The sequence below is a fragment of the Lutzomyia longipalpis genome, chromosome 2 (assembly GCF_024334085.1).
Source record: "Lutzomyia longipalpis isolate SR_M1_2022 chromosome 2, ASM2433408v1".
Lineage (NCBI taxonomy): Eukaryota > Metazoa > Arthropoda > Insecta > Diptera > Psychodidae > Lutzomyia > Lutzomyia longipalpis.
The window spans coordinates 33,994,409-34,018,725 of record NC_074708.1 but is presented as its reverse complement, the minus strand read 5'-3'; the positions used below and the strand labels follow the sequence as shown (position 1 = coordinate 34,018,725).

Here is a 24,317-nt window from a genome sequence, read left to right as displayed (position 1 = left end):
GCATATTTATGATTCTTTCATTTGCATACACACCACCAAAATAGTCTTTTAGTTTCCATGTCAATATTTCAAAACAGTCCCCAATATGTATTTGCATATAAGGAATGATTGAAGGTATATAATAAGGCAAAATACGTAGATTTTCCTTAGAATGTTTCTTATTTATAAATATTAAATAAAGAATTGATTTGAGGCTTAAGCTCTCAAACAGGTACATATAATATTTATTTATCTAATTATATTCCTAGATAAATAGGTAGCTCAGGCATATAAAAATGTACATAATAATACTGAATTGTTGAAATAATTACATATTTTGCACTTATGGAACTTTGTAGAGCTATTTTTATAACAAAATCGTGTCAAATTAACAAATTGGTATAATCCGGATAATACTCACTCAATCGCTATGATGATATTTTCAACAAAAGTTTTAAATAATAACAAAATATATTATTTTATTCACATTATATAATTGAATAAAGAACAACAAAAAGCTTTCAAATCGAATTTTTTAAATGATTTTATGGAAAATATATTTTTTGGTTTTTCAAAAAAAAAACGATTTTTACTTCTTGCTTAGAACAATATTTGGAAGAAGAAAACTTGAAAATCACGTTGAAATGAGATTTTGTGAAAAGACATTACAATATGCAAATATCTCTTGTTTACTTGTTGATATGCAATATACAAGATTTTCACAGAAATTAGGGAAAACTTACACAATCCTCACACCACACCATTTCATTGTCCTAATTAATTTTCCTTTCTCATTTTCATGCTATTTCGCGTCAAATGAAATGGTAGAAAGTTGAAAGTCACACTGTAATGAGGAACTTCATTAAACTTCTCACAGGCCAAGGACTTAAATCTTGACGAGGTTTACCCCATTTAATGTTTCATTGTGTTTTTGTTAATGTCTAAAAATTCGTTTGGGTAAAATTATCCAGAAGACACTGACTTACGTTGATATGCAAATATTTTTTTTATAAAGCAAGGTATGATAATAAGGCTTCTTTTATTATCCTTTTGATTTGCACTACTACACTCATATAAATATTAATTTATTGAAATACAAATTATCATATTCATGGTTTTTGACAACACCTATCCCTTCATACATAAAGTTCTATACATATTTATGAATATATATTTTCAAAAAAGGAATAAAAATACGAATCTTTAAATTTTAAAGGAAATTGATATGTATTTGATAGGGCAAATCTTTTTTTTCTGGGTTGTTGGTATCAAATTTGACGTTCAACATGTAGCGAAGAATTTATTTTGCCATCTTGATCTTTCTTGTATTTCACCTCCTTGTTCAAAGGAAGTGTCTTGGCATGAAATACAATTGTGGGGGTGTTGTCTTACACACACGCTCAACATTTCAAAACCAAGGCTTTTCTTTGATTTGTTTATATCACTTCTCATAGTCCGCAGTGTTTTTTCCTACCATTGATGTGCCATTAATTTATGTGTGAGAAAAGTTAAGAAGTTAGGGAGATGTTCAAAGGCACCCTCCTTTTTTATGTTACTTTATTTAACGTGGAAGATAGACCCGAAATTGAATTCTCGGGATTATTTTCTAAGGGACACCCCACACTCACCTATTTTTCTTACGGCCTCCCCGTGCGCCCCTTCACAATTCAACGCAGTGTTATTACGGTGGTAAATTGAAATTTTATGAAAATCATTACAAGTGGGTGCTTGGAGTGGGTTTCCAGATGGGGAGGATGTTGATGGGGATGATGAAAAAATATTCCCCCAAAAAATGCGATGCGAGCAATATGCTCAATTGAATATGGTGGAAAATTCACTTTGATTTCATTAAATTTGCTCCGACTGCGAAAATATGATTTTCTGGGGACATGTGTGCAATTTTCCCATGGGATAAACACAGTTTTTTTACGAGATGGCATTCCACATGGTTGAATTTTTTTTAATTAAAAAAAAATTGTTTGGTCAGAAAATATAGCTGACCCATATAAATTCATTGGGTTCTGTAGGTATAATTCAATTTTGGAATATATCTGCAATGTCTGCATATCCCGCTCATCAAAATTCCCCCGTGAGCTTTTAATGAACTTTCTAGTTATATATGTGTTGCTTCAATGATGGATGTATCAGAGTATCCACTTACAGGATTACCTCATCTAAATCTCAGGCTAATTAGTCACTTCATCATGTGCTTCAATAGTAGGTACTTATTTGAAGAGTATGGAAGAAGAGTTGTTTGAAAAGTTAGTTTCACTATCAAATTAAAATATTATATACATCGAAGCAAGTACTATACTTTCTCAGAATTATATAAGAATGTGCCAAGAATTTAATTTCAATTCATATTATGTTGGTATCAAAGCATATTTTTTGGGAGGTAAAAAAAAAGTCGGACAGTTATTATCGCAAAAGTAGGAATGTTATTCTCTCTCACCTGTTGAGAAGTGCCATCGTATAGTGTTGTTCACGTGGGTACCTCTTATCGATGTCATGACTCAATTGGGCAATTCACATTCAACCGTCACAAAAGTACCAATCACGACTTGACGTATTTTCGGGCCACAGTACCCATCGGATTTATCCTTTGGTACACCGGAAATTGTTCATTTTACCCCCATGGCGTTTTGGGATCAAAGATTCAATTGGGTTTTCCCTTTTTCCCCATAAATCCAGAAGAATATATACCTTCATCCACTTCCTTTGTTATCGTGGCTAGACATTTTTCTCACTTCTTCAAAAAATATATTTATTCCTCAAAGTACATTCGTGTAAAATTTTCATTTTGGAAGCTTTTAAGAATTTTCTCAAATCTGTTTGGACGTGCTTTTAGATGAAAAATAGTCGCAAGAGTGGTTCTTGTTGTAAAAGCATCATTTACAAAGAAAAAAAAAGCTCACATTCTTATACTTCACCAAGCAAGTGCACTTAAGCATTTTATTGTTGTTTGGTAGAAAAATATATTTTGTTATCGTTTACTATTCATCACAGAAGCGATGGCAATTGATGATTCTTTAAAATTGAAATACCAACATAATCAATCTTCTTGTCTTATCTATCGTTGCATTGTACATACAAAAAAATCTGCACCACCTGATCAATATTTTGCTTTTACAAGAGCTAACTCTTCTGAAAAATTATACTTAGTAGAATAGTTTAGGAAATAGATTAATTGGCCAACAAATGAGATCGTTATTAGCTATAAATTTAATTGTTTTTAGTTCAGAACATTTAGAATAAAATATTAATGAATAGATAAAGTTTTTCACAATGGTGGTATCAATGTGTGTTTTCTGCAAACCTCTCAATTGACTCAGCTAACTTTTAATCACTCGCTGAACGACGAGATATTGCCGATGAACCAATCCAGCAATGTATATGCTATTAAATTCCAACGAGCGACAAATTTCAACACTCGAGTTATCATCTCATTTTGATATTAAATCTCATTGTGACGTCAAAATGTAGACGAGCATGTCATAAATATATATTTTGCTGAGTGTGTATGAAAGAGAAGAAGCATAAATTTGATGAATATATACCTATAAATATTTTTCAACAACCCTTGGAGTAAAATTGGAGTGAAGTGGATCGACAGAAGATTCAGGCGTGTTTTCAAAATCAATTTTTAAGGGCATGTTTTACAGGTACATACATTATGTGTAGGTACTGGAATACACAAAGTATGGGTATTTAATGACAATCCATGAATACTGGAGAGCTCTTTTTGCACAATAATTTCACGTAGAAAATAAATTAAAACTCCAATGAGAAAGGATATGAAGAATTCTTTTGTCTATAATCATTTATAAACTTTTTTCTTGTATAAAATCAAGTGAAGAGCAAATATGAGTTTAGTTGATTGATGAGTGCTAAAGCAATATAATTTACCAACTCAGTGGGTGGAAAATGATATTATATAAAGCCATAAAATGGTCTACCGAGAGTAATAAATAATGTTGATTATTTAGAAAGGGTACTCCAATTAACCCGTTAATATACATAATGTCAATCTATTCTATCTATCGATTAATCGTTTACAAAATAATTATTTAGAAATATGATATTCATAGAGGAGATGCAATTTCCTCTCATGTAGAGAAAAATTCTTTTCTCTTTTCCATGGAGATTTAAAAAGAAATTGCATTGGATTGACATGAAAAATAACAAGATTTTTCTCTTGCAAAGAAATTGTGTACAAAGCAAAAACACATAGCATAGAAATATGAAGAGCTTTCCATCGAATTATTTTTCCGAAGACAAAACACACTACTTGCACCGAGCGTATATTACAAATATTTTCTCCTAACTAAATGGTTAGAATGTTGCATTACGAGAAATTGTGTGGGGGGAAGGGCTTTTTATGATCGCTCAATGAAACATTGAACCCTCTAAATGCATTGAGAGCCACCCACATTCTCACAAAATCACTCCTATGCTATGAACCGTAAAATATCCATTTCATTTTCTCTCTCTCGGGATTACGGGTGAAAGAAAAGCAATCAAGTATGAATTTATATTCATCGGCTTTTCTATTACCTATGTATATAAAATATATAATATAGGAGAATTTCTACCTTTGGATAATATTCAATGAATATTGAAAAGTTCTACATGTTTGTGTGCACTTCTTCCTTCCACTTACCTCCGTTTAACCTGTCTGTTTGAAGGTCTTCATGTACAATGTGTACGAAGATGGCATCTTTGTCAAGTTTTTGCATGAAATTAAAAAAAAAGTAATAGTAGGTACATAATATTATCGATAAATAATTCCATAAATATATACAGGTACACATATTTATGAATATGAATGAAATACATGTTTACAACATCACTGTATACTTAAGTTAAATTTGTCAGCATTGCATTTTATTTGCACATGAATAAGTGAATGCAACAGATAAAAAAAAATACATACAAGTGTCTCTCAGGTGAGATTAAATGTAATAGCCAAAAGCCAGCTGTTTATTTACATGACTAGTATAGATAAGAAACTCTGACGAGGTATTCTCGCACTGGAGAAGAAGTGAGACGTAGACTCTGTGGCAGATTAAGTGGAACAATTCCAAAGGATGTGGCTGTGATATGATTGCAACGTTCTTCGTGTTATTTGCTCTTGTGCGCGCATTGGCTCGATTAGGAGTGAGACGAGAGGGACGTGGGGGGATGCTGCCCCCTGTAAATGAACCCCAGTCGCCAACGGCGGCACTGACGGTCAATTGTAGTTCGCAGAATGACACGACGTCCTCCTCGTCGTCCCTGTCGACGGCTGCTAGTGGTCAAACGGCAGCACGGCGTCAGTCGTCTGTAACCACGGTAGCCCGGACGCTACGTCAGCAAAGCAATGCATCTGATACACAATTTTCGCGAAGTGATTCAACTGTGACCACAGCAAGTGGTGCAACGTTGTCCTTTTCGCGTCGCGGTGACTCAACGGCATCCACTGTTTCCACAAGTGGTGCTTCCGAGGTTCTCTTGCCACCTGATGGACGCCGTAGTTCTGAAGGTGCACGCGTTGTCGGTAATCGACGTTCAAGCGGTCGTATTCGTCGGTATGGACCACGCACCGTGGCGGCGCCCGGTGGGCGTCGTCGCACCACTGGAAGGTATTACAAAATATATTTTTTTTCCATTAAAAAATCTTCTGTGAAATATCAACTTGTTTGATTAATTTTCTCATTCGGGTATTTTATTACCTGTATATTTTACAAACCAGTAATGTAAAATATTTTTATTGAGAAACATTAAATGAATTTAATTACTCATTAATTTGCATTTTTTTATAATGTACCTACAACAAAAAATCGATATAAAAATGATTTATCGTTTTTCCTGCGATGTAAAAATAATTTATTAAATTGTATATAGTTTTCCTATTTACCTATATAAGTAAGTGTTGAAGTGCGCGAGTACATAAAGGAATGCAAACTTTTTTTTTGCTCCGCAATAAAGCTTCAGTATCCCAATTAATTGGTGCATTTATTTCATCTCTCTACGTTCTATAGTCAATTTTACATAAATGATCCGGTAAATGGGAAGGGAGTAAATGAAAAGTGTTGGATGTTCGGATTTAATTGCTCACTCTCAATTAAATCATATAATTGGCGCTCTGGTGCAATTTGCATTCATGTGGTTGTAGGTCTTAGTCATGTGATTACTTGATGGTGTTTTTTTTCTTGTTGCGTCTTAAGGAATAAAATCTATTCCTTATTTTGATTTCCAATTGTTTTGTCTGAGAATTTAAGAAAAGAAATATTTTATAATTTTTATTATGAGTTCTAATTCAATCCTACCTACTTATAAACAGTCTTGTACCTATATCAATATTTTATTTATCAATCAAATGGAAAGAGTGATTGAAAAACTGAAACATTATCAATATAGACCTATATGATTTTTTTTATTTTCCCTGCATTTACGTGCCTTTATTCCCATTTTCACTCGTATTTATTCACATAGATAGATAAAACTTCAGTGTATTAATTTTCAAAATTAGTTGAGAGCTATATGCATGTATTCGTGGCTACAAAATCACGTTCTATTTGATTAAATAATATTCGCGTTTGCAACATATTTGCATATCTGAGACATGATCTACGCGCATTTATTTTGGATTTTATAACATTTCGTTACCCCTTTCGCCCCTTTCGTATTGATTTATGTTCCATCGTGATATCGTTAATGATAAAATTCATCATGTAAACTTCTGGTTTGTGTGCAATGGTGGTATATTGTTAAGTTAAAGGACACACATGTTGGAAGGTTTGCTAGGAGAAAATTGGCTTTTCTCTTCATGGACAATGGACGAAGTACGAAGTAGCGTTTGTGGTCGAAATCTCATTTCCTTGATGTGCTTTCTGGGAATGACTATATAGCTTTCTGCTCATTCACCCAGTGTGAAAGACAAAGTTTCGTTCTGAAATCCATTAATGCAAATTAACTTTCATAAATTGACTACACATTTTCCCTCCAAGTCACTCAAAATATTAATTAGAGGTAATCCTTTTTCCACATCAACTCAAAATTAACTACATGTTGAATAAAATCGATTTATATAATAAACTCGCTCAACATAACTTTATTTTATGATGAAAATAACTTTTCCTTGTGTGATACACAAACATTTTATTATTTAATTTTCTAAATTATTTAAAAAGAAAATTGAAATTATTCTTTTTTTTTCTTCTTCTATTTATTACAAATCAAATTGTTCAAACACAGATTAGATAGAAATCCTTTTGTGCCAAAGGTCTATGGATTAAATAATCAATCTGTTGCTTTTGATTGTTTGTATATTATTGAGGAATATTATTATGCATTCTAATCGACTTATGTTAATTAATATCTGCTTCAACAGGTTAATCAGAAACATAAATTAATTTAAACAAAGAGAAATGCCAGGGTAGGTATTTCTATAGGCAAAACTACCATAGTTTGTGCTTGAAATAGGGATGAGAGAAAATGAGAGAAAGGCTCCAACATCCATATTATTAGTATAACAGGGGTATACATTGTAGGTGAATATAGTATGTTTCTGACATCGTGTAACAACATTAACAAATGGGAACTCTTCACAGTCTGTAATGTAGATACTTACTGGGGGCATTCCGTGTTTTCCTCTTTATTGTCATTATTAAATATTATGGTGTATTTTCCGAAAATATTCTTAATGGGAAAATAACATTAACTTTTATGCTGTTGACTCTAATATCTAGATTTTTCATGTGATATAAATTATTTTTGTTTATTCCTTTTAAATAATGTTTCTTGAGTAAGAAATTGAATCTTCCTGAAGCCTCAAGAAAAACTTACTAATCGATAGTACGTAATTTGTTTGTATTGCTAATATAGAATACAATATAAATACTATATATACTACATTATCTATAATGCATTATGTATATAAAAAATACTAAAAGTTCATGACGCATAGGAGGATTCTTTGTGTTTTGACTCTTGTGGTAAGGGAAATAAACTTCATTCATTGTTATTTGTCCTCACATCTATTGTCAGCGCTATGGAAGAGAGATCGGAAAAGAGGACAGCGATAAGAATGGGATTGATTAGCTTTTCGAACAATGCAAAAGTGCAATTACGGTGAAAACTTTATTCAATAAAAATGATAGGACTTGGGGAGGGGATATTTTCTATCGAAAGATATGTATGTCTCTATTATATGAATTTTTCCATTTATCGTAAAATTCTCTTTGTTTTCTTTGCAGTTTCGATGTGGAGAATGGTCAAGGTGCGCGATCACCCCTGGAGGGTGGATCGCCAAGTGCAGGACTCGTCCTGCAGAACTTGCCACAGCGACGTGAATCCTTCCTGTATAGATCCGATTCGGACTTTGAGATGTCGCCGAAATCAATGTCGCGTAATTCCAGCATCGCGAGCGAGAGGTACAGTAAATTATTGATAGAAGGACTTTTTTCCAAAATATAAATTTACAAAATAATCATAAATTAGACGAAAATATTATTCTATATCCACAGACTGCAAAATATTACCTAAAATACGACAAGACATATTATTTTGAAATTTGTGAATATTAATTTAATTTAAAAAAAGTATTGACAATAATCCTACCAGAGACACAACTTACCCTTAAAATTTCCACACCTAATGGAAAACCTTTGGTCATTAAGAAGAAAATAAAGTTGAAGTTCATGCAGGAATCTTAGAAATGTTGTAATGTAGAAAAGTGGTGGTCATAAGCTTCCTCTTTCATCCCTTTCCGAGCTTTTCTGGGAGCGTTTTGGTAGAGAGGAAGTTCTTTAATTAACACTAACTCCTCTTCTAATAGTATAAATTTTATTACACATACTTGTACTCCCTCTTGCTCAAACTAAATTAACAGCAATGACACGTGTAATAGAGACTTTTTGTTTCTGATTAAAACTTTATTAATATTCAGACTTCATTTTTATGAATATTTTTAGTAATAACTTTTTTTTATTTCAAATTCGACAAAAAATTATAAATTATAAGAGAAAGAAAATTATATTTTAACACGTGTCTGAGCTTTGATTAAGTTTGTATTACTTTACTCATTTTGTATAGATGTTGAGAAAAAATTGGGTAATCCTCTACTATATTAATGTAAAATTGAAGCTTCATAAATCATTTTCTACATTCTTTCTTATGTTTGTGTCTCTCTTCTATATACATATCAACATACTTTTTATTTTATATCAAACATAATAAAGTTGAATTTTCCATAAGGGGTATACATATGAGAAGTAAAGCGACTCAATATGAAAAATCAGACAAATTAATACAATATGTATATATTTTTTAATAGAAAAGAAAATGTTTTATAGATGAAAAGATGGAGAAGGAATTGTAAATTAAGACAAGGCACGATATATAATTTCAGGTTCAAAGAAACAGAGCCGCCCGTTTTAATGGAAAGAGCGTACGTATTTTGATTTTGATTTCATCTGACATTTTTTTTTATTGCGTTCTTTGTTTCTGCTCAGCGAATTGAAATTCTCCTAAAGCAGACTTTTTTTGTACAGCAATAAAATATGCCAATTAATTATATACCTTACAAGTTTGTTTTGGAGTTCTTGTTTTCAATTAAAATTAAAATTATTTTGGTCCTCGTTAAATTTTCACTCCATCTGCACTTGATCAGCACACATCATTTTTCTATTTGCTCACGTAATATATAATTTCTTTTTACAATGATAATTTAAGCATTTTCAAATTCCATCTTTTCACCAATACACGATTTGTGCTAGCTTTTGGAAATTATTTTAAGCAAATGACACGAAAATAACTTATCGGCGCCTTTCATGAGAAAATTAATTTTTGTTGCGTGATTTTCCATTGATTTTTGATGTTCTGTTTTTGCAAAATATCGTATTTTTATGCATTTTTTAAGTCATTTTCACAGAGAATCCGAGATGCACCAATAAAGCTTGTTGCAACAAACCAATCAGATTTTTTTTCTAATATTCTATTAATCTGTTTACGAACTTTAGATTTTTTTTCAGAGTTTTCAATTACTCGTTTTGAAATTTAAATGTTTGCAAATTTTTTTTATTATAACAGAAAAAATCTTGAACTCGTAAACAGAGTAATATTGTCGGTATATAAAATACTTATTTCACATTAGATAAAAAAATACAAACACATGAAAAATAAAACTGAAAATGCTGGTTTTCGACGTATTTTTCAAACATTTTCTTTTTTAACACCCCCATATGATTTTCCAATGCTTTTTGTGAAGCGTTATGCAAAAACTTTTGTATTCTCTTCTTTGTTATCACAACCACTATAGTTTTCTCTGCATTATACTGTGTACTTTTCAACACGCAATGATTTCATTCTTTTCTCACTTTTTACTTGCATTTTTTTGAAACATATATTTACGATACATACACATTTTTCCGAAGGAAACAATGAACTTGAGAATAGCTCGTCGTGAAAAATGCTATATCAATATCTAAATAACATACAGTTCATGCATGAGGAACGTAAACACTTTGCAAATTGCGCGGGGAAAGGTAGATAAGTAAATTCAACTCTTGGAATTTACGATTATTCCATCTCCAGATATTGAGCCAATAATAAATTCATACAAAAATTTATGAAAATTTAGGTATTATAATAAATTCTATAGTACTTTAAAGTAAGATAAATTTCCTTTACTTTGGTGAATTTGAAAAATATATAAATGTGGGAAAGAAAATTTTAAATCTGTAAATCATTCACGGAAAATATTGCTTGGGATCCTTCAGTATTTTTTCAACATTCATTTGATTCTCTTGAATCTTTAGAAACCTTAACAGTAATCTTCGAAGTTTAAAACATAATTTTTAATATTATTTTTAAGCCTCAAAATGAATAAACTCCTTTAAATTCTAATTCTTTAACTGGGTGTACCAATTCTTTTGCATTGTATTGTACCTTCCTACACTCAATCCATGTTTTCAAGCATAGGAAACACAGGTTGAAAATTACCAATAGGGTTCTCTGTTGCAATTTTGTTCAAGTCTAAAAAAAATCTAGTACGAATAAGTGATGAAATTGTGAGGAAAATTCAGTATCGTGAGAAGCTCCACAGACAGCGATTATCAGTGATAATTGTTGCGATTCAATGGCTCAAATGCTACGATTCTTCCCCGAGTGTATTCAGTGTCTCCCAAGTATTGTTTGTGAGGAGCATGGTGTGTTTTTTTGTGCGTTTGAAAAAGCATCGGAATTTTTTCGCTACTTTTTTATTTATTTAATTACTGCAAGAAAAAAAATATCGGAATTTTTTAAAAGTTCAAGTTTAATGATTTTTCGGGGACGTGATATTAATTACAAAGTGAACAGTAGTCCAAAAAACCGATTTGTTCTGGTGGATTAGCATCACATTTAGTGTAGTGTTCGTACAAAAATTGTCGTTCTTTCGCATATTTTATGTTCTTTAAAGCTGCCAAGACGGGGAACGTTAAGAGTAGATGTATAGATCCGGAGACCATGTTTCTTCGGTAAAATGATTTTTTTAATCTATTTTCCCCAAAAAAAAACTTGAAAATAACAAATTGAAATTCAATTGTGCTCGAAACAGTTTATATGTATATGTAATTCTAATATCTATATAATAGCTCTTTCTACGTACTTTTAAACTAAGATTACAAGGAAAAATCTCAGTTGAAATGAATTAAAGAGAATTAATTAATAAAAAACTAATTAATCTTCATATTGTAATATTTTTTCCATAATTTTCTGACACTAAAAATCATTAGAATACATACACATTAATACAAAACAATTTACATTTTTTTGGAACTCTTGATGGATTCACCAAAGCTTTTTTTATTCTTCAAATTTAATTCTTATATATGTATTTTGTAGAACAACTGAAGGTGTTTAGATTGCAATTTAAAAATTCAATAACACTTTGTTTGTTTCTGTTCGCTTTTCTATTGCAACGCACACATTATTATACGCAATTCTATCGATTGCTCTAACAAGCGCTTTCTATGTATGCTGCCATTTTGCAAGTCTATTAATTAGAAAAAAAGCATTCCTATCGTCTTTAGTTTTTCAATCACCTCCATTATTTCAATCACTAAAAAACACATGAAATTAATTTTATTTTTAAATAAATAGTTTGATTTTCTTATTTTCTTTTTTTTTACAAAAAAAACTTTTAAAAATTATAAATTCATCAGCTTTTAATATATAGAAAATTCTAGATATTTTAGATCTGCTAAAGGCTTCAAGAAAAATATAATAAAAATAACCTCTTAAATCACCTGCTATAGGTACTAATATTAATTTTCTTTTTTTTTTGTTTTTGAAATACAGATTAATCTTAAAGTGAAAATTCAAATAATAATTTTGAGTGATAAACATTTTTTCTAGCTTTTTAATAAATAGAATTTGATTTTGATAATTGATACAATATAGCACACATTTAAGCATGGGGGAAAGAACATCATCGTAAAAATCTTCTTATACATCGCGCGAAGAAGATTTAAAGCATTAAATTCATGATTTTTTCCCATTTTAATGAAAGTTTTTAATTAATTATTCCAGTCATGGCGAAGATCTGATAGTGACACCATTCGCTCAGATCCTGGCGAGCCTTCGATCTGTACGGATTAATTTTCTCAATTTAACAAATGTCAACACTAGCAAGTAAGTGGAAGATGCCTAAAAGAACATCTTGAAGTGAAAAAGAAAAATATTTTAATAATTAAAATTTGAAATATTTTACGCAGATCAAAACGACAAACGAATGCTCCATTGCCGAAACCCTTAAATCCCGGAGATGAATCATACGTTCGACTGGCGCATGACACGATGGAGGAGCTGGACTGGTGCCTGGATCAATTGGAAACCATCCAGACCCATCGAAGTGTTTCAGATATGGCATCATTGAAGGTAATATTCCCCAAATTGAGTTGTTGGAAGATGAAGATGTTGTAGAGAAAAAAAAAGACCCACAAGCAATTTTAATTAATAAATCGCATTACTCGTGCTCATCCTTCCAGTTCAAGAGAATGCTGAACAAAGAGTTGTCACACTTCAGTGAATCCAGTCGATCTGGCAATCAAATTTCCGAATACATCTGTTCGACGTTTTTGGGTAAGTCTCACACGCCCTTTCCCAACAAACTTCCATTCAATTTTCAAGATGTTAAAACATTCTTCGTGTCCTTTTTGTTGAAATCCCATTTATTATTGCGAAAATTTCCACACGAGAAAATCTTCCCCCATTTAATTGATTAAAAATTCACACTCCATAAGCTAAATTATTCAATATTTAGCAATGTTCACGTATTGTTCATTTGAATGTATATAATTTGAAGATGTTGTTTATTGCTATCTGTATAAAGCTTTTAATGCAATGAAATGGAAAACTTTTCTTTTCTGCGCAACATGTAAAAAGGAAAGCCAGATTAGCTTTTCGCATTAAGTTTTTTTTTCTTTTGAAAACTTTTCGTGTATTTCCGTGAAAAATCTTTTAATCACTCGCAGTTTTTTTCATAAAATATTTACTACATTTTAACTACCTACATTTGAATGTATTTGCAACATCTGTGGTTGAACATTCAACTACATACCTTGTGTAGGGTGAAAGCTCTTCAAAGTTCATTTGAAATTCATAAGTAAAGGAGCGAATATTTCATTTATACCATTTCCACTCGACTAAATACCTTAATGTCTCCTTATGTGCCATTGTGTACCGTACACAATTATTCCGGGTATATACATAGAATAATATTCTATGGAATGTTTTGTGCTGAAATTATATTTGAGATAATCCTTTTCATCTCCGGCAACGTTTAATTTTGAGCGTTGTAAGCCAAGGTGAAAACAGCAATTTTCCCGTCTGGCAGGTAATAGGGACAAAAGAAAAAATTGCCATCTTGAAAAAAAAAATGGAGGAATGTGAAAATGATTTCTTACATCTTTTGATCTTGTTATTGTGTTCTTTTTTTCTCCAGAAATAAGCGTCGTAATCAAATATAAATGATTTAGGGGTGGGCAGTTTAGGGGGTAGACAGATAATTTGAATGAAAATTAGCATTTAGCGACTTCTTGTAATTCCAAGACGGATTTTAAAAAAAAATCTAATTATCCCATTTAAATTTATTCCTCATTCAAATGATGAATTCGTGCTGATTAAAAAAAATATTTCAACAATTCTTTGTTGCTAAATCTCCAATTTAATTTTAATGAACAAGAACTAATTCATCTGGTAGTATTTCATTGATTTTTACTACACAGACCAAGAAAATTGTAGTAACGTTGGTGTAATAAAATGTAAAAAAAACATATTTTTCATGAAATGCTTTAAATATGCTGACTGAGATTCAAAGAGTTTAAAGATCTGTTGAGGTATTAAAAAAAAAAGAAAATGGATTTAGAATCATAATTTCATTGTGCCTAAGCATTATACTACCCACAACATTATGTATGTAGCTATATATACATAATTCCACATATGTCGAATGAAATGCGATGAGACGTAGATACTTTCTTCTACAAAAGGATAAGAAAAAAGAAAATGTATTTTACAATCCCTGCATAGTAGGTTTTATTTATGTATGTGGGTGCTCAAGTGAAACTCATAAACAAATTTATTGTTCCACAAGAAAGGTTTTTCTGTAATTATAAAAAAAAATGTAAAAAAAAGTGGAACTTGTGACTTTTCCCCTATGAGTATTCTCATAATAATTTTTCCATTCCGCATTTTTCGATATTAATCTCCCACGAGACCTCAGGAGCAACACCCCCATTTATTATTCTAGAGCTTTTCATGAGTTCCAAGTGGGGTTGGGTCCCTAATGAAAAATGTCATGCAATGTTGATGAATACAAAATGATCTTCTATATGTATATAATGTAACTCTCCTGTGTGCCATTGCAGACAAGCAGCAGGAGTTTGATTTGCCATCGCTGCGCATTGATGAGAATGAGGTGGCTAATATAACGTCAACTTCACATCCGCGTAGTCGATCGCCACGCTTCGGTGGGCCGCCAATGTCACAGATTTCAGGGGTACGTCGGCCGTTGTCGCACACCAACTCATTCACGGGTGAGCGTTTACCAACGTTTGGCGTTGAGACGCCGCACGAGACACAGCTAGGCACTCTCCTGGGTGACCTCGATACCTGGGGCATCGATATCTTCCGCATTGGCGATCTCACGTGCAATCGCCCCCTCACGTGCGTCGCGTACTCCGTGTTCTCCTCACGTGATCTCCTCAGCGTCTTGATGATACCACCGAAAACATTCATCGCATTCATGGCAACGCTCGAGGATCACTACGTGAAGGATAATCCATTTCACAACTCACTCCATGCCGCCGATGTGACCCAAAGCACAAATGTCCTTCTCAATACGCCCGCCCTTGAGAGTGTCTTTACGCCACTCGAGGTGTGTGGTGCCCTCTTCGCCGCCTGCATCCACGACGTTGATCATCCCGGGCTCACCAATCAATTTCTCATCAACAGTAGTTCGGAATTAGCGATAATGTACAATGATGAATCGGTGCTGGAAAATCATCATTTAGCTGTTGCCTTCAAATTACTTCAAAATCAAGGATGTGATATCTTCTGTAATATTCAAAAGTAAGTAAACTTTTTTGTTGTTATATTTACATATGACTGGATAAGAAAGAGCTTTGTAAGGATTCCAGGAAAGCTTCCCAAAAGACATTCTGTTGTTGAGTGTTGGATTTAAAATGGAATTTAGAGCTTTTAGCAATCCCATCTAATTTTCTTTTACCAGCATTATTCTAAACCAAAATTTAATTTAAATTTTATATAATAGAATTTATTTTATATATGTATTGAGTGGTTAGAACAAATTTAACTCAATTTCCATATATGAAGCATATATTTAGAACTCGAAAGTGTCTCTGTATTGGATTTTCCTTAATTACATTTCCCATAAAAGTAATTTATTTCGAGCTTTTATTCATATCATAAACTTTTACGTACGTCAGATGGAAAAAGTTTCCAAGTTCTTTTCACACATCTTTCATCAAAATTTTCCCTTAGTCTTCCCTTTTCACATAATTTTTTTTTCCCTTATATATAAGTGAGAGAATCTGGTGGTGACAACAGGAAATGAGATAAATTTTCGCCCCTCAATGTGAAGAAACTAAAGGGAGTGAAAAGTATTGAAAATTAATCTTTGACTCTTCGACCCTCCTTTTATGCCTCATTCTTTTCTCTTCTATAATATACATATATCTATTTTTTCTCTTCTCAAAAGACGAGCAAGAATATCAGATTTTCTTGTGAGAGTTTGTCATTATTGAATGCCATTGATTTTTTTTTTGGGAGGGCAAGAAACCTTTTACGGCCTCATGGGACAACGCATCAAACACTCAACAAGTTGGGTTTTAGGATAGAAATTCAATTTATACATTACAATATTTTTTTCTATATAGTTGATAAACAAGACGATAAACTTTCTTCTCTTTTTCCTCTCCCCAAGAAAGTTCTTTTTGTAAGACTTTTACAAGAGAATTTAATACAATAAAGCTCTCAGAAGGAATAAAAACTACCCCATGACAACTAAGTTATATATCATCCTATACTTTTACTTTATATAAATTTCAATTATATAATATTTCTGTAATTTTTTTTTGTTGCGCAGAAAACAACGTCAGACGTTGAGGAAAATGGTGATTGATATAGTGCTGTCGACGGACATGTCTAAGCACATGAGTCTGCTGGCGGACCTCAAGACTATGACGGAAACGAAAAAGGTGGCCGGCAGTGGGGTGTTGCTCTTGGATAACTACACAGACCGGATACAGGTGCTGGAAAATCTGGTTCACTGTGCTGACTTGAGCAATCCCACAAAGCCACTGCCGCTGTACAAGCGCTGGGTGGGACTCCTTATGGAGGAATTCTTCCTACAGGGCGACAAAGAGCGTGCAAATGGTATGGACATCAGTCCAATGTGTGATCGACACAATGCCACAATTGAAAAGTCCCAGGTGGGCTTTATTGACTACATTGTGCACCCACTGTGGGAAACGTGGGGCGACCTCGTGCATCCCGATGCCCAGGATATCCTCGATACGCTAGAAGAGAATCGAGACTACTACCAAAGTATGATTCCGCCATCTCCACCACAATCTGACGACAATGATGGTGATGATAAGATTCGCTTCCAGGTAAAACTTCTTTTTTTTGTGTTATTTTATTTACACATATTTTCTAGCCTGTGAAACTCCAGCAATATATTTTCCAACACAATAAAAGACATTTTATGAACTACACTTAAACATTATACTACCCGAGATATAGTTTTATGTTTAGAAGTTTCTCAACATTTCAGCAAGTAAAGTATAATAGTGGGATAATACTATATTCGTTGTGTTGGAAACTTGTGTGCAAACTTCGCTTGCTTCAAGAATTTTCCTTGGAATTTTTTGTTATGTAGAATACTAAAAAAGTTTTCTCAAAAAGCTCCAAATCTCTATACTTACTAAACGAGATAAAGAAGCTTGAATTACAAGTAGATATATAGTTCAATAGCTCGGAAAAGTATTTAGAAAAATATATAAGAATTTTTTTTCCATGAGTAACTTAACACAAATATATTTAAACGTTTAAATTGGTACAAAATTTACACATTTATATATTACAATCCAATGAACAAAATTACTGAAATTGCAAGAATTAATTTCCTGGCCAATTTGTAGTACAGCGTGTACGGCCTACAACAAAACAATAAAAACTCAATCAATAGAGTGCTAAAAGCTCAGGACATTATTCACTAAAATAACAAAAAAAAAAGCTTTTCAAAAAATATAATAAACTTTCCCGCATTTAATCCACTCTAATTGAGCTCTTTTGAGTTATTACAATTATGCTTCCAAAGCGAAGCTTTACTACAAATACATATTTCAAAAGATAAATGCCACAATATGGTTAAAAATGCCTATATGTATACTAAAATATTCGCACACAGTCAATTTTAATTTACATCCCTGTGTAAAGCCCGTTAGAACATCCTTCAATGCTTTTATCCAATTTTCGCTCGAAAAAATTTCCTTTTTCCACCCTCCTTCGGAAAGAATTCTTATGCAAATTAAGCAGTGATTTAATTTTAATTTAACTGACTATACGTGAGGCTGTAACTCATATTTTATTTACTTTTCCAGCTAATACGTGACATGAAATTAAATTTTCTTCTTTAGCCATGCCATTTCTTATTATACATAACTTACAATGTTCAATATGGGAAAATTATTTAATTCAATTTAAAATATATAAATAAGAGGATTTTCTCAGGTTTATTTTCTCTATATTTAAAATAGATTAAAATTAGGTCTTGGGGGAAATTTAATAGCAAAATAGGGGAGAATGGGCAGAAGATGCGTCGATTTGTAAAGTTTTATTTAATTTGTTCTTAAAGAGAATTTGGTAAAAGAAAATATATTGAGGTATAGCTTTTGCTTAAAATTAAAGCCTCGATGTATCCTTTGAAGAGATATTTTGGCAACATTTTCTCCATAACATGCAGCAAAATTAAACAATGTGCGTGTAGGTAGTAGAGCAAATCTTCATCTGAATATAGGACCAACTCTGTTGGTGGCATAATATTGTGTGGAGCAAATGATGTTTTTGTGTGTTTAGTCTGAGTGTTTTCCTTTCGCCCTCTCTACAGGTGACTCTTGAAGAGGGCTCTGACAATGAGGGTGGAGAAGATGACGAAGAGGATGATTCTGGCGGGGGCGGTGGTGGCGGCAGTGGTGTCAAACCATCCACTAGTCAAATTTCACCGCAGCACATTGGGATGTGACGGAGAGTGGTCGGACTATGCAGGAAGCTTTCCGAGAAAGCACAAACATTTTGGCTTATTAGATAAACAAAAAAAAAAGAAGAAAAAGAGAAAAGTAAATTATGAAAAGTGGAGGACACGCAATTGATGTCGGGTAGGGTATAACATGTGATTTTTTCGTGCTATCCTGATTTTGGGGACTTTTGCGTAATCTCTCTAAATTCCTGAAACAGGACACTTCCACGCCAAAAAAAAAATGAAAGACAATTTTACGTGAAAGAAAAATCACATCAATCAGTCGAACACATACCAAAAAAAAAACTTATATTTGTTGCTAAAACTGCTGGTGGAACGTTTCATCAATTAATTCTTTTATCAACACACAAATTGTGAATAAATATTTAATTCTTCTTTACTTTTGGGAAGGAATATCGTCATATATTTATTCACGAATCATCCTAGAAAACGCTTTCTTACAAAAAAAAATTAAAATGAAAAAAAATGTGTGATCGTCTGAGAGCAATTCGTTTTATTTTCTAATTCATTCAATGTAAATTAAATATTTGCCGATTTTATACTCCTCGATGGAGTATACTATATTGTTTTTGTTTGATCAAAAATATAAAAAAAAAAATACAAAAAAAAATATCAAGACAAAGATTTTGAGAAAAAAAAACAAGCTAAATTGTATTTGTTCAATTATTGCTACAAGAAAAGGAGGTTGTGTCGTTGAAGTAATATGAATAAAATATAATAAGATAGCAAAAGAAGTCATAAAAATAATTCTACAGAATACAACTTTAAAATTCTTTCTTTTCCAAAATCTTTCAAAGCAAAAAAAATACACAGATAAAAATTAGAAAGATTTCTTTCGTTTGTTTTGTGCCAAAAATGGCAGCAGAGTTTGAATACAAAAAAAAAACAATTAACTTTTAATTACACCTACCTTTTTGCGTGGGTAATTGGAAATCGTGAGTTGTTGAATTTTTGAAATTATTTGTCATTCTCTTTTCTTCTCTTCGTTCCGTTTTTTTATTATTTTTTTTTTTAACAAAACCCTACCAAAAGAGTAAACAAAAAAAGCGGAATGGTACTAGGGAACCATTTGAAAAAAATAAAGTATACAACATACTTTTCTTCATTAGAATCTTATGCAGAGAATTCATTAATTTTCTCTCTTTTGTACAGACAAATTCTTCCTTAAAAAAAAACGTAGCTACGAAATAAATTCGAAAAGGGAAAATAATTATGAAAAAAAGTGTATATGTAAAGTTATTTAGAAATCTTTTAGGGGTATTATACACGGAAAGAATTAAAACAAAAATCAAGAATAGTAATCATTAAAAAAAAACTATTGACACACTGAGAAAAAATTTAGAAGTAATTATATAGTATATATAGCTAATGTAAAATTAAGGTAGAATGATGAATTCTTGGCTGCAATAAGGGTTTAAAAAAAAAAAACAAGGGGATACACGAGAATTAGAAAAAAAAATGAAAAGGAAAATCAAGAGAAAAACTTTCAAATGCACAGCACAAGTGCATTAAGTGTGAAGAATCTCCATTAAAAGTTTCTGAAATATATTTTAAAAAAATTCACAGAAACTAATATATAACAAACACATAAATTGGTATTGAGACGCTATTTCTATGCTGAAATACCAAGAAAACAATAATTTATTGCAAAGAAAAAAAAACAAAGGGAAATAAAATTGGGAAAATTTTACTTTCGAAAATTGTTTTAATTTATTTCTCTTTTTGGTTTCTTCTTAATTTTTTTGTTGTTGTTTTAACTTAAGTGCTGGCAATATATGCTTTTTAGAAATAATTTAGTTAAATATTTGCACACCAAGGCAGGATCCTTGAAAAGCATCTAATGTATAGAAAAAAAATGTTTATTTTATTCTAAATGTTTTCTCTTCGTATAAAGACCCAATTTGTTAACATGCCACTGATATTATATTAATAAAAAAAAAGCCACAAATTAAATGCCATTTACTTTTTCTTAATTTCTTTCAACAAAATGATATATACTTTTGTGGAAAAAGAAAGAAAAGGCAAAAAAATGGAGAGAAAATATTTTGAAAAATTTTAAATATAAAATATCATATTCTTCATGAGAAATGAAGATTTTTTTCATAGTTTTCTAATGATGAATATTACTCAATTTGTCCCATTGAAAAATATATATGAAAAAAATTATATATCTACAAAGAAAGGCATATAGAGCACACAAATCTTATAATGAAAAAATGAAGCAAATATAAATGAAAAATATTTTCTCTGGCTGGCTGGAATGTGTAATAAAAAAAATGATATAAATTGTAATAACATGTTGAATTTTCTGGGGCAGGTACCTCAATTTATTATTTATTAAATTACATAAAGTATAAATTTTAAAGAAAAATAATAAAACTTTGTTATGAACGTCATATACATACATAGTGTGAAAAGCATCTTATATATAGAACAGAATATGAAGGAAGTATATATAGAAATTTTATGTAAAAAAAAATAAGAAGTAAAATCATCATAAAAAATATTACAGAGCAAGGATAGTGAGGAAAAGGCAAATTGTAATTTATCTCTTTAATAAAAAAACAAGCAAGAAAAAAAAACTAATTAACGTTAGCTATTGGGGAATGTTTTAGAAAATGAAAAATTTGTGAGGAAATGCTATAAACAAACAAACAAAAAAGATTAACTAGGAAAAGAAGAATTTGTGCAAAGACTCTCAAATAGAAGAAAAAACAATATTACTAATCATCAAGATAAACAAATAAATAAAAATGTAGGAGACATTGTGAGAGTTAGAGAAAAAATCTAAAATATAGTGACGCTGGCGTCGCTTATTTTCTTTTTTAGGTGGTTGGTGAAAATGACTTTTAAAAGAATGCAAACTCATAAGAAATTAGGAAAAAAATTTGGAGGAAATTAATAAAATTTTACTGTATAAAAAGACATCATAAATAAAATCCCCAATGTAGCATATTCCTAATTTAATCCGTTATTTTCTTACAAATTGTTTCAAATTCAATCTTATAACATTAAAGAAATATACATATTTTTTTTAATAAATTTTCTTTGCTAATCTCTGAATATTTTGAACAATTTTGTTTTGAAAATTATGCTGTTTACTGATGTTTTGATTTTAGTTAAACATAAAAAATTATTTTAAAACATTTTGGTTTTGTTTTGATACACTCCTCTGTGTATTTAAGTGAAAAAAAAATTTGGACAAAAATTTCTTTGAATTTTGCATCTTTCATAAATATTCAAAAATTTCCTTTTTAGGCAATCTTAAAAGCCTTACAAAGCAATGAAGACGTATATTGCTACATAAACTAATATCTCATGAAACTGTCCATAGAAGAGAATAAATTTTAGAGAAAAAAGCGCTTTCAATGTTAGAAGAAAAAAATAATCCTGAATGTTAGAGAGAAAGAAAAAAAATAGCAGCAAACTACCTACTGGAAATAAAATTGAAAATTAAGAAAAAAATGTAATCTCAACTTTATTATTTTGCACAATTTCTTTGAGAGAAAGTGTTGGCTAAATTAAAAAAAAAGAACGAATGAAAGAGTCTTGAAAATAGTGCTGAATTTGAAAAAAAAAGAAATCAGTAAGAAAAGTGAAATAGAACGGAAACCGAAATGAGCTTAAAGTTTTCCAAGAATATTTTAAGAATGAATTGAAAATAGTAACGTAAAAAAATAGTAAATCGTGTAGGTACATTTATTATTAAAGGACAAAAAAGGAGCTAAATTACTTTTCATCTTGGTAAAATACTGTTTGAAGAATAAATTTAAAAGAAAAAGAAGTTAGAAGAATTTAAAGAAAACAAAAATGAGTGAAAAGAAAATGAAATCATATCATGACAATTTCACAAAAGACGATGTTTAGATGGATGAATGTACTTTGTGAATTATAAATGAAACAAATGCCACAACTTCTTCAATCCTTTTTCTATAAACATTTTAACACACAAAAAACACCGAAAAATTTTATAAACAAAATGCATTACACCAATTTCCTTCATTTTTCCAATGTTCACACAAACCCATTTTCTCGTATTCTCCCGTAAATAAAATGAAAAAAAAATGTATTTACAGTGGGTGAAGAAAAAACATATAAAACTCCACAAACACTCTCAAAGGAAAAGGCTCTTTATATACTACATACATGTATTACATATATGCAAAAGAAAATTGTGGAAATCATACAGTACATATGGTGTGAAAACTATTATAATAAAAAAAATCTCCACAATAAGTTTAAAACAAAGAGGAACATTTAAAAATGAAAAATTATACCAAAAAAAAACAGTAAAAAAATGTGGGAGAAAACTTTGTAGGTTAGTGCAAAAATAACAAAAAAAAATGAAAAACAAAAATATTTAATCGGAAAATTAGTAGTTATACACAAAGAAAAACATTTCTAATAATTATTGAATTTGAAATTGAACATTTTAAGAATTTTATGTTTATTTATTTAACTAAAAAAAAGGATACGTGAGAAAATGCCAAACGATATGTCCAGTAAAGAAGAAGAATAAGAAGAAAATGTAGTGAAAAATTTATCTTAATACTAGGACAAATTACATTGGAATTAATTAACACAATTTTAAATTATTTACATAAATTGGTGAAAAAATAGAAAAAAAAACAAAATATAAATTGAAAAAAGAAATCTATAGACATTGGACTGTTACTCATATAGCCTTAGCAGATAAAAAAGTAAAATGTAAGAGAAGTGTTTTGTTTTGAGAGAAAGAGAAAAAGAACATTAAAAAATAAAATAAATGAAAAAAAACGAAAGGTCTTTAAATTCAAAAGCTTCAATTTGTCTTGACTTTATAAAAAAAATTATCACGGCTATCATAATTTTTAAATTTATTAATTTAATTTTTTTTTTGTCTCTCTATAATTTCGTGTCTGTTCAGCTATGCATTTCCACACCGTTGGTCCGATCGTGATGAAATTTGGTACAGAGTCTACTGATACCAGGCGGTTTTCACCCACGACATTCATTTTCCCCCCAGAGCCCCCCTTCATAGCGCCCCCATATAAAATTCATGATTTTTTGACTACTTTTTGAAATTGGCGCTATTTTTGGTACTATTTGCTCAAGAGAAAATGAAACGGATGCATTTTCCTGCTATCCGTCTCCCTCACTTTTTCAGTTTTTCGCAATTTTCTCGCGTTTTCCGCCGAGTTTTCACGGGAAATTAGGTTTTTTGTGACAAGGAAGTGACGTCACAAAAAAATTCCGCAAAAATGCATTTCCAGGAAATGAGAGTCGTGTAAAATCCCCAACCGTCAAAATCTTCAAATTTGTAACCCAACCGTCAAAATTTCCGCAGGCCCCAAATTCCGCACGGAGGAGCTCCCCGAGGCTCCTAGAGCACCCGTAAGTTCCCAGGAACCCAAAAAATGCGTTTTATGCCCACAAATTTAGGAAAAAACACGGATATCACGAATTTTGTCCAAATGCAAAAAAAAGTTCGTTTAGTTCAAATTTTTATGCTTAGTCAAGACACATTTTCTATGTTTCTTCTTTCATATCAAGT

The 24,317-nt window shown here is 31.1% G+C and overlaps 2 protein-coding genes across 25 annotated transcripts in view; both read left to right on the top strand.

Annotated features, from left to right (window-relative positions):
• Positions 1-19,795, top strand: part of LOC129790146 (cAMP-specific 3',5'-cyclic phosphodiesterase) — a 102,672-nt gene extending 82,877 nt beyond the window's left edge. For 11 of the 24 annotated variants that reach the window (XM_055827487.1, XM_055827485.1, XM_055827486.1 and 8 more), the window contains 8 exons: positions 8,217-8,393; positions 9,371-9,409; positions 12,532-12,633; positions 12,717-12,879; positions 12,990-13,083; positions 14,871-15,573; positions 16,610-17,135; positions 18,635-19,795. In XM_055827487.1, coding sequence (XP_055683462.1) covers positions 8,217-8,393; positions 9,371-9,409; positions 12,532-12,633; positions 12,717-12,879; positions 12,990-13,083; positions 14,871-15,573; positions 16,610-17,135; positions 18,635-18,769 — 1,939 coding nt within the window. In that variant the 3' untranslated portion in view covers positions 18,770-19,795. Of the gene's footprint in view, positions 1-4,915; positions 5,601-8,216; positions 8,394-9,370; positions 9,410-10,786; positions 11,478-12,531; positions 12,634-12,716; positions 12,880-12,989; positions 13,084-14,870; positions 15,574-16,609; positions 17,136-18,634 lie in introns of those variants that run through there. The other 13 variants (XM_055827477.1, XM_055827479.1, XM_055827475.1 and 10 more) reach the window with 9 other exon arrangements.
• The window catches only part of LOC129790342 (clavesin-2-like), an 891,203-nt gene that overhangs the window by 645,433 nt on the left and 221,453 nt on the right, over positions 1-24,317 (top strand). The window contains exon 3 of the mRNA XM_055827819.1: positions 18,832-18,863. The gene's annotated coding sequence lies outside the window, so the exon portion shown is untranslated. The remainder of the gene's footprint in view (positions 1-18,831; positions 18,864-24,317) is intronic.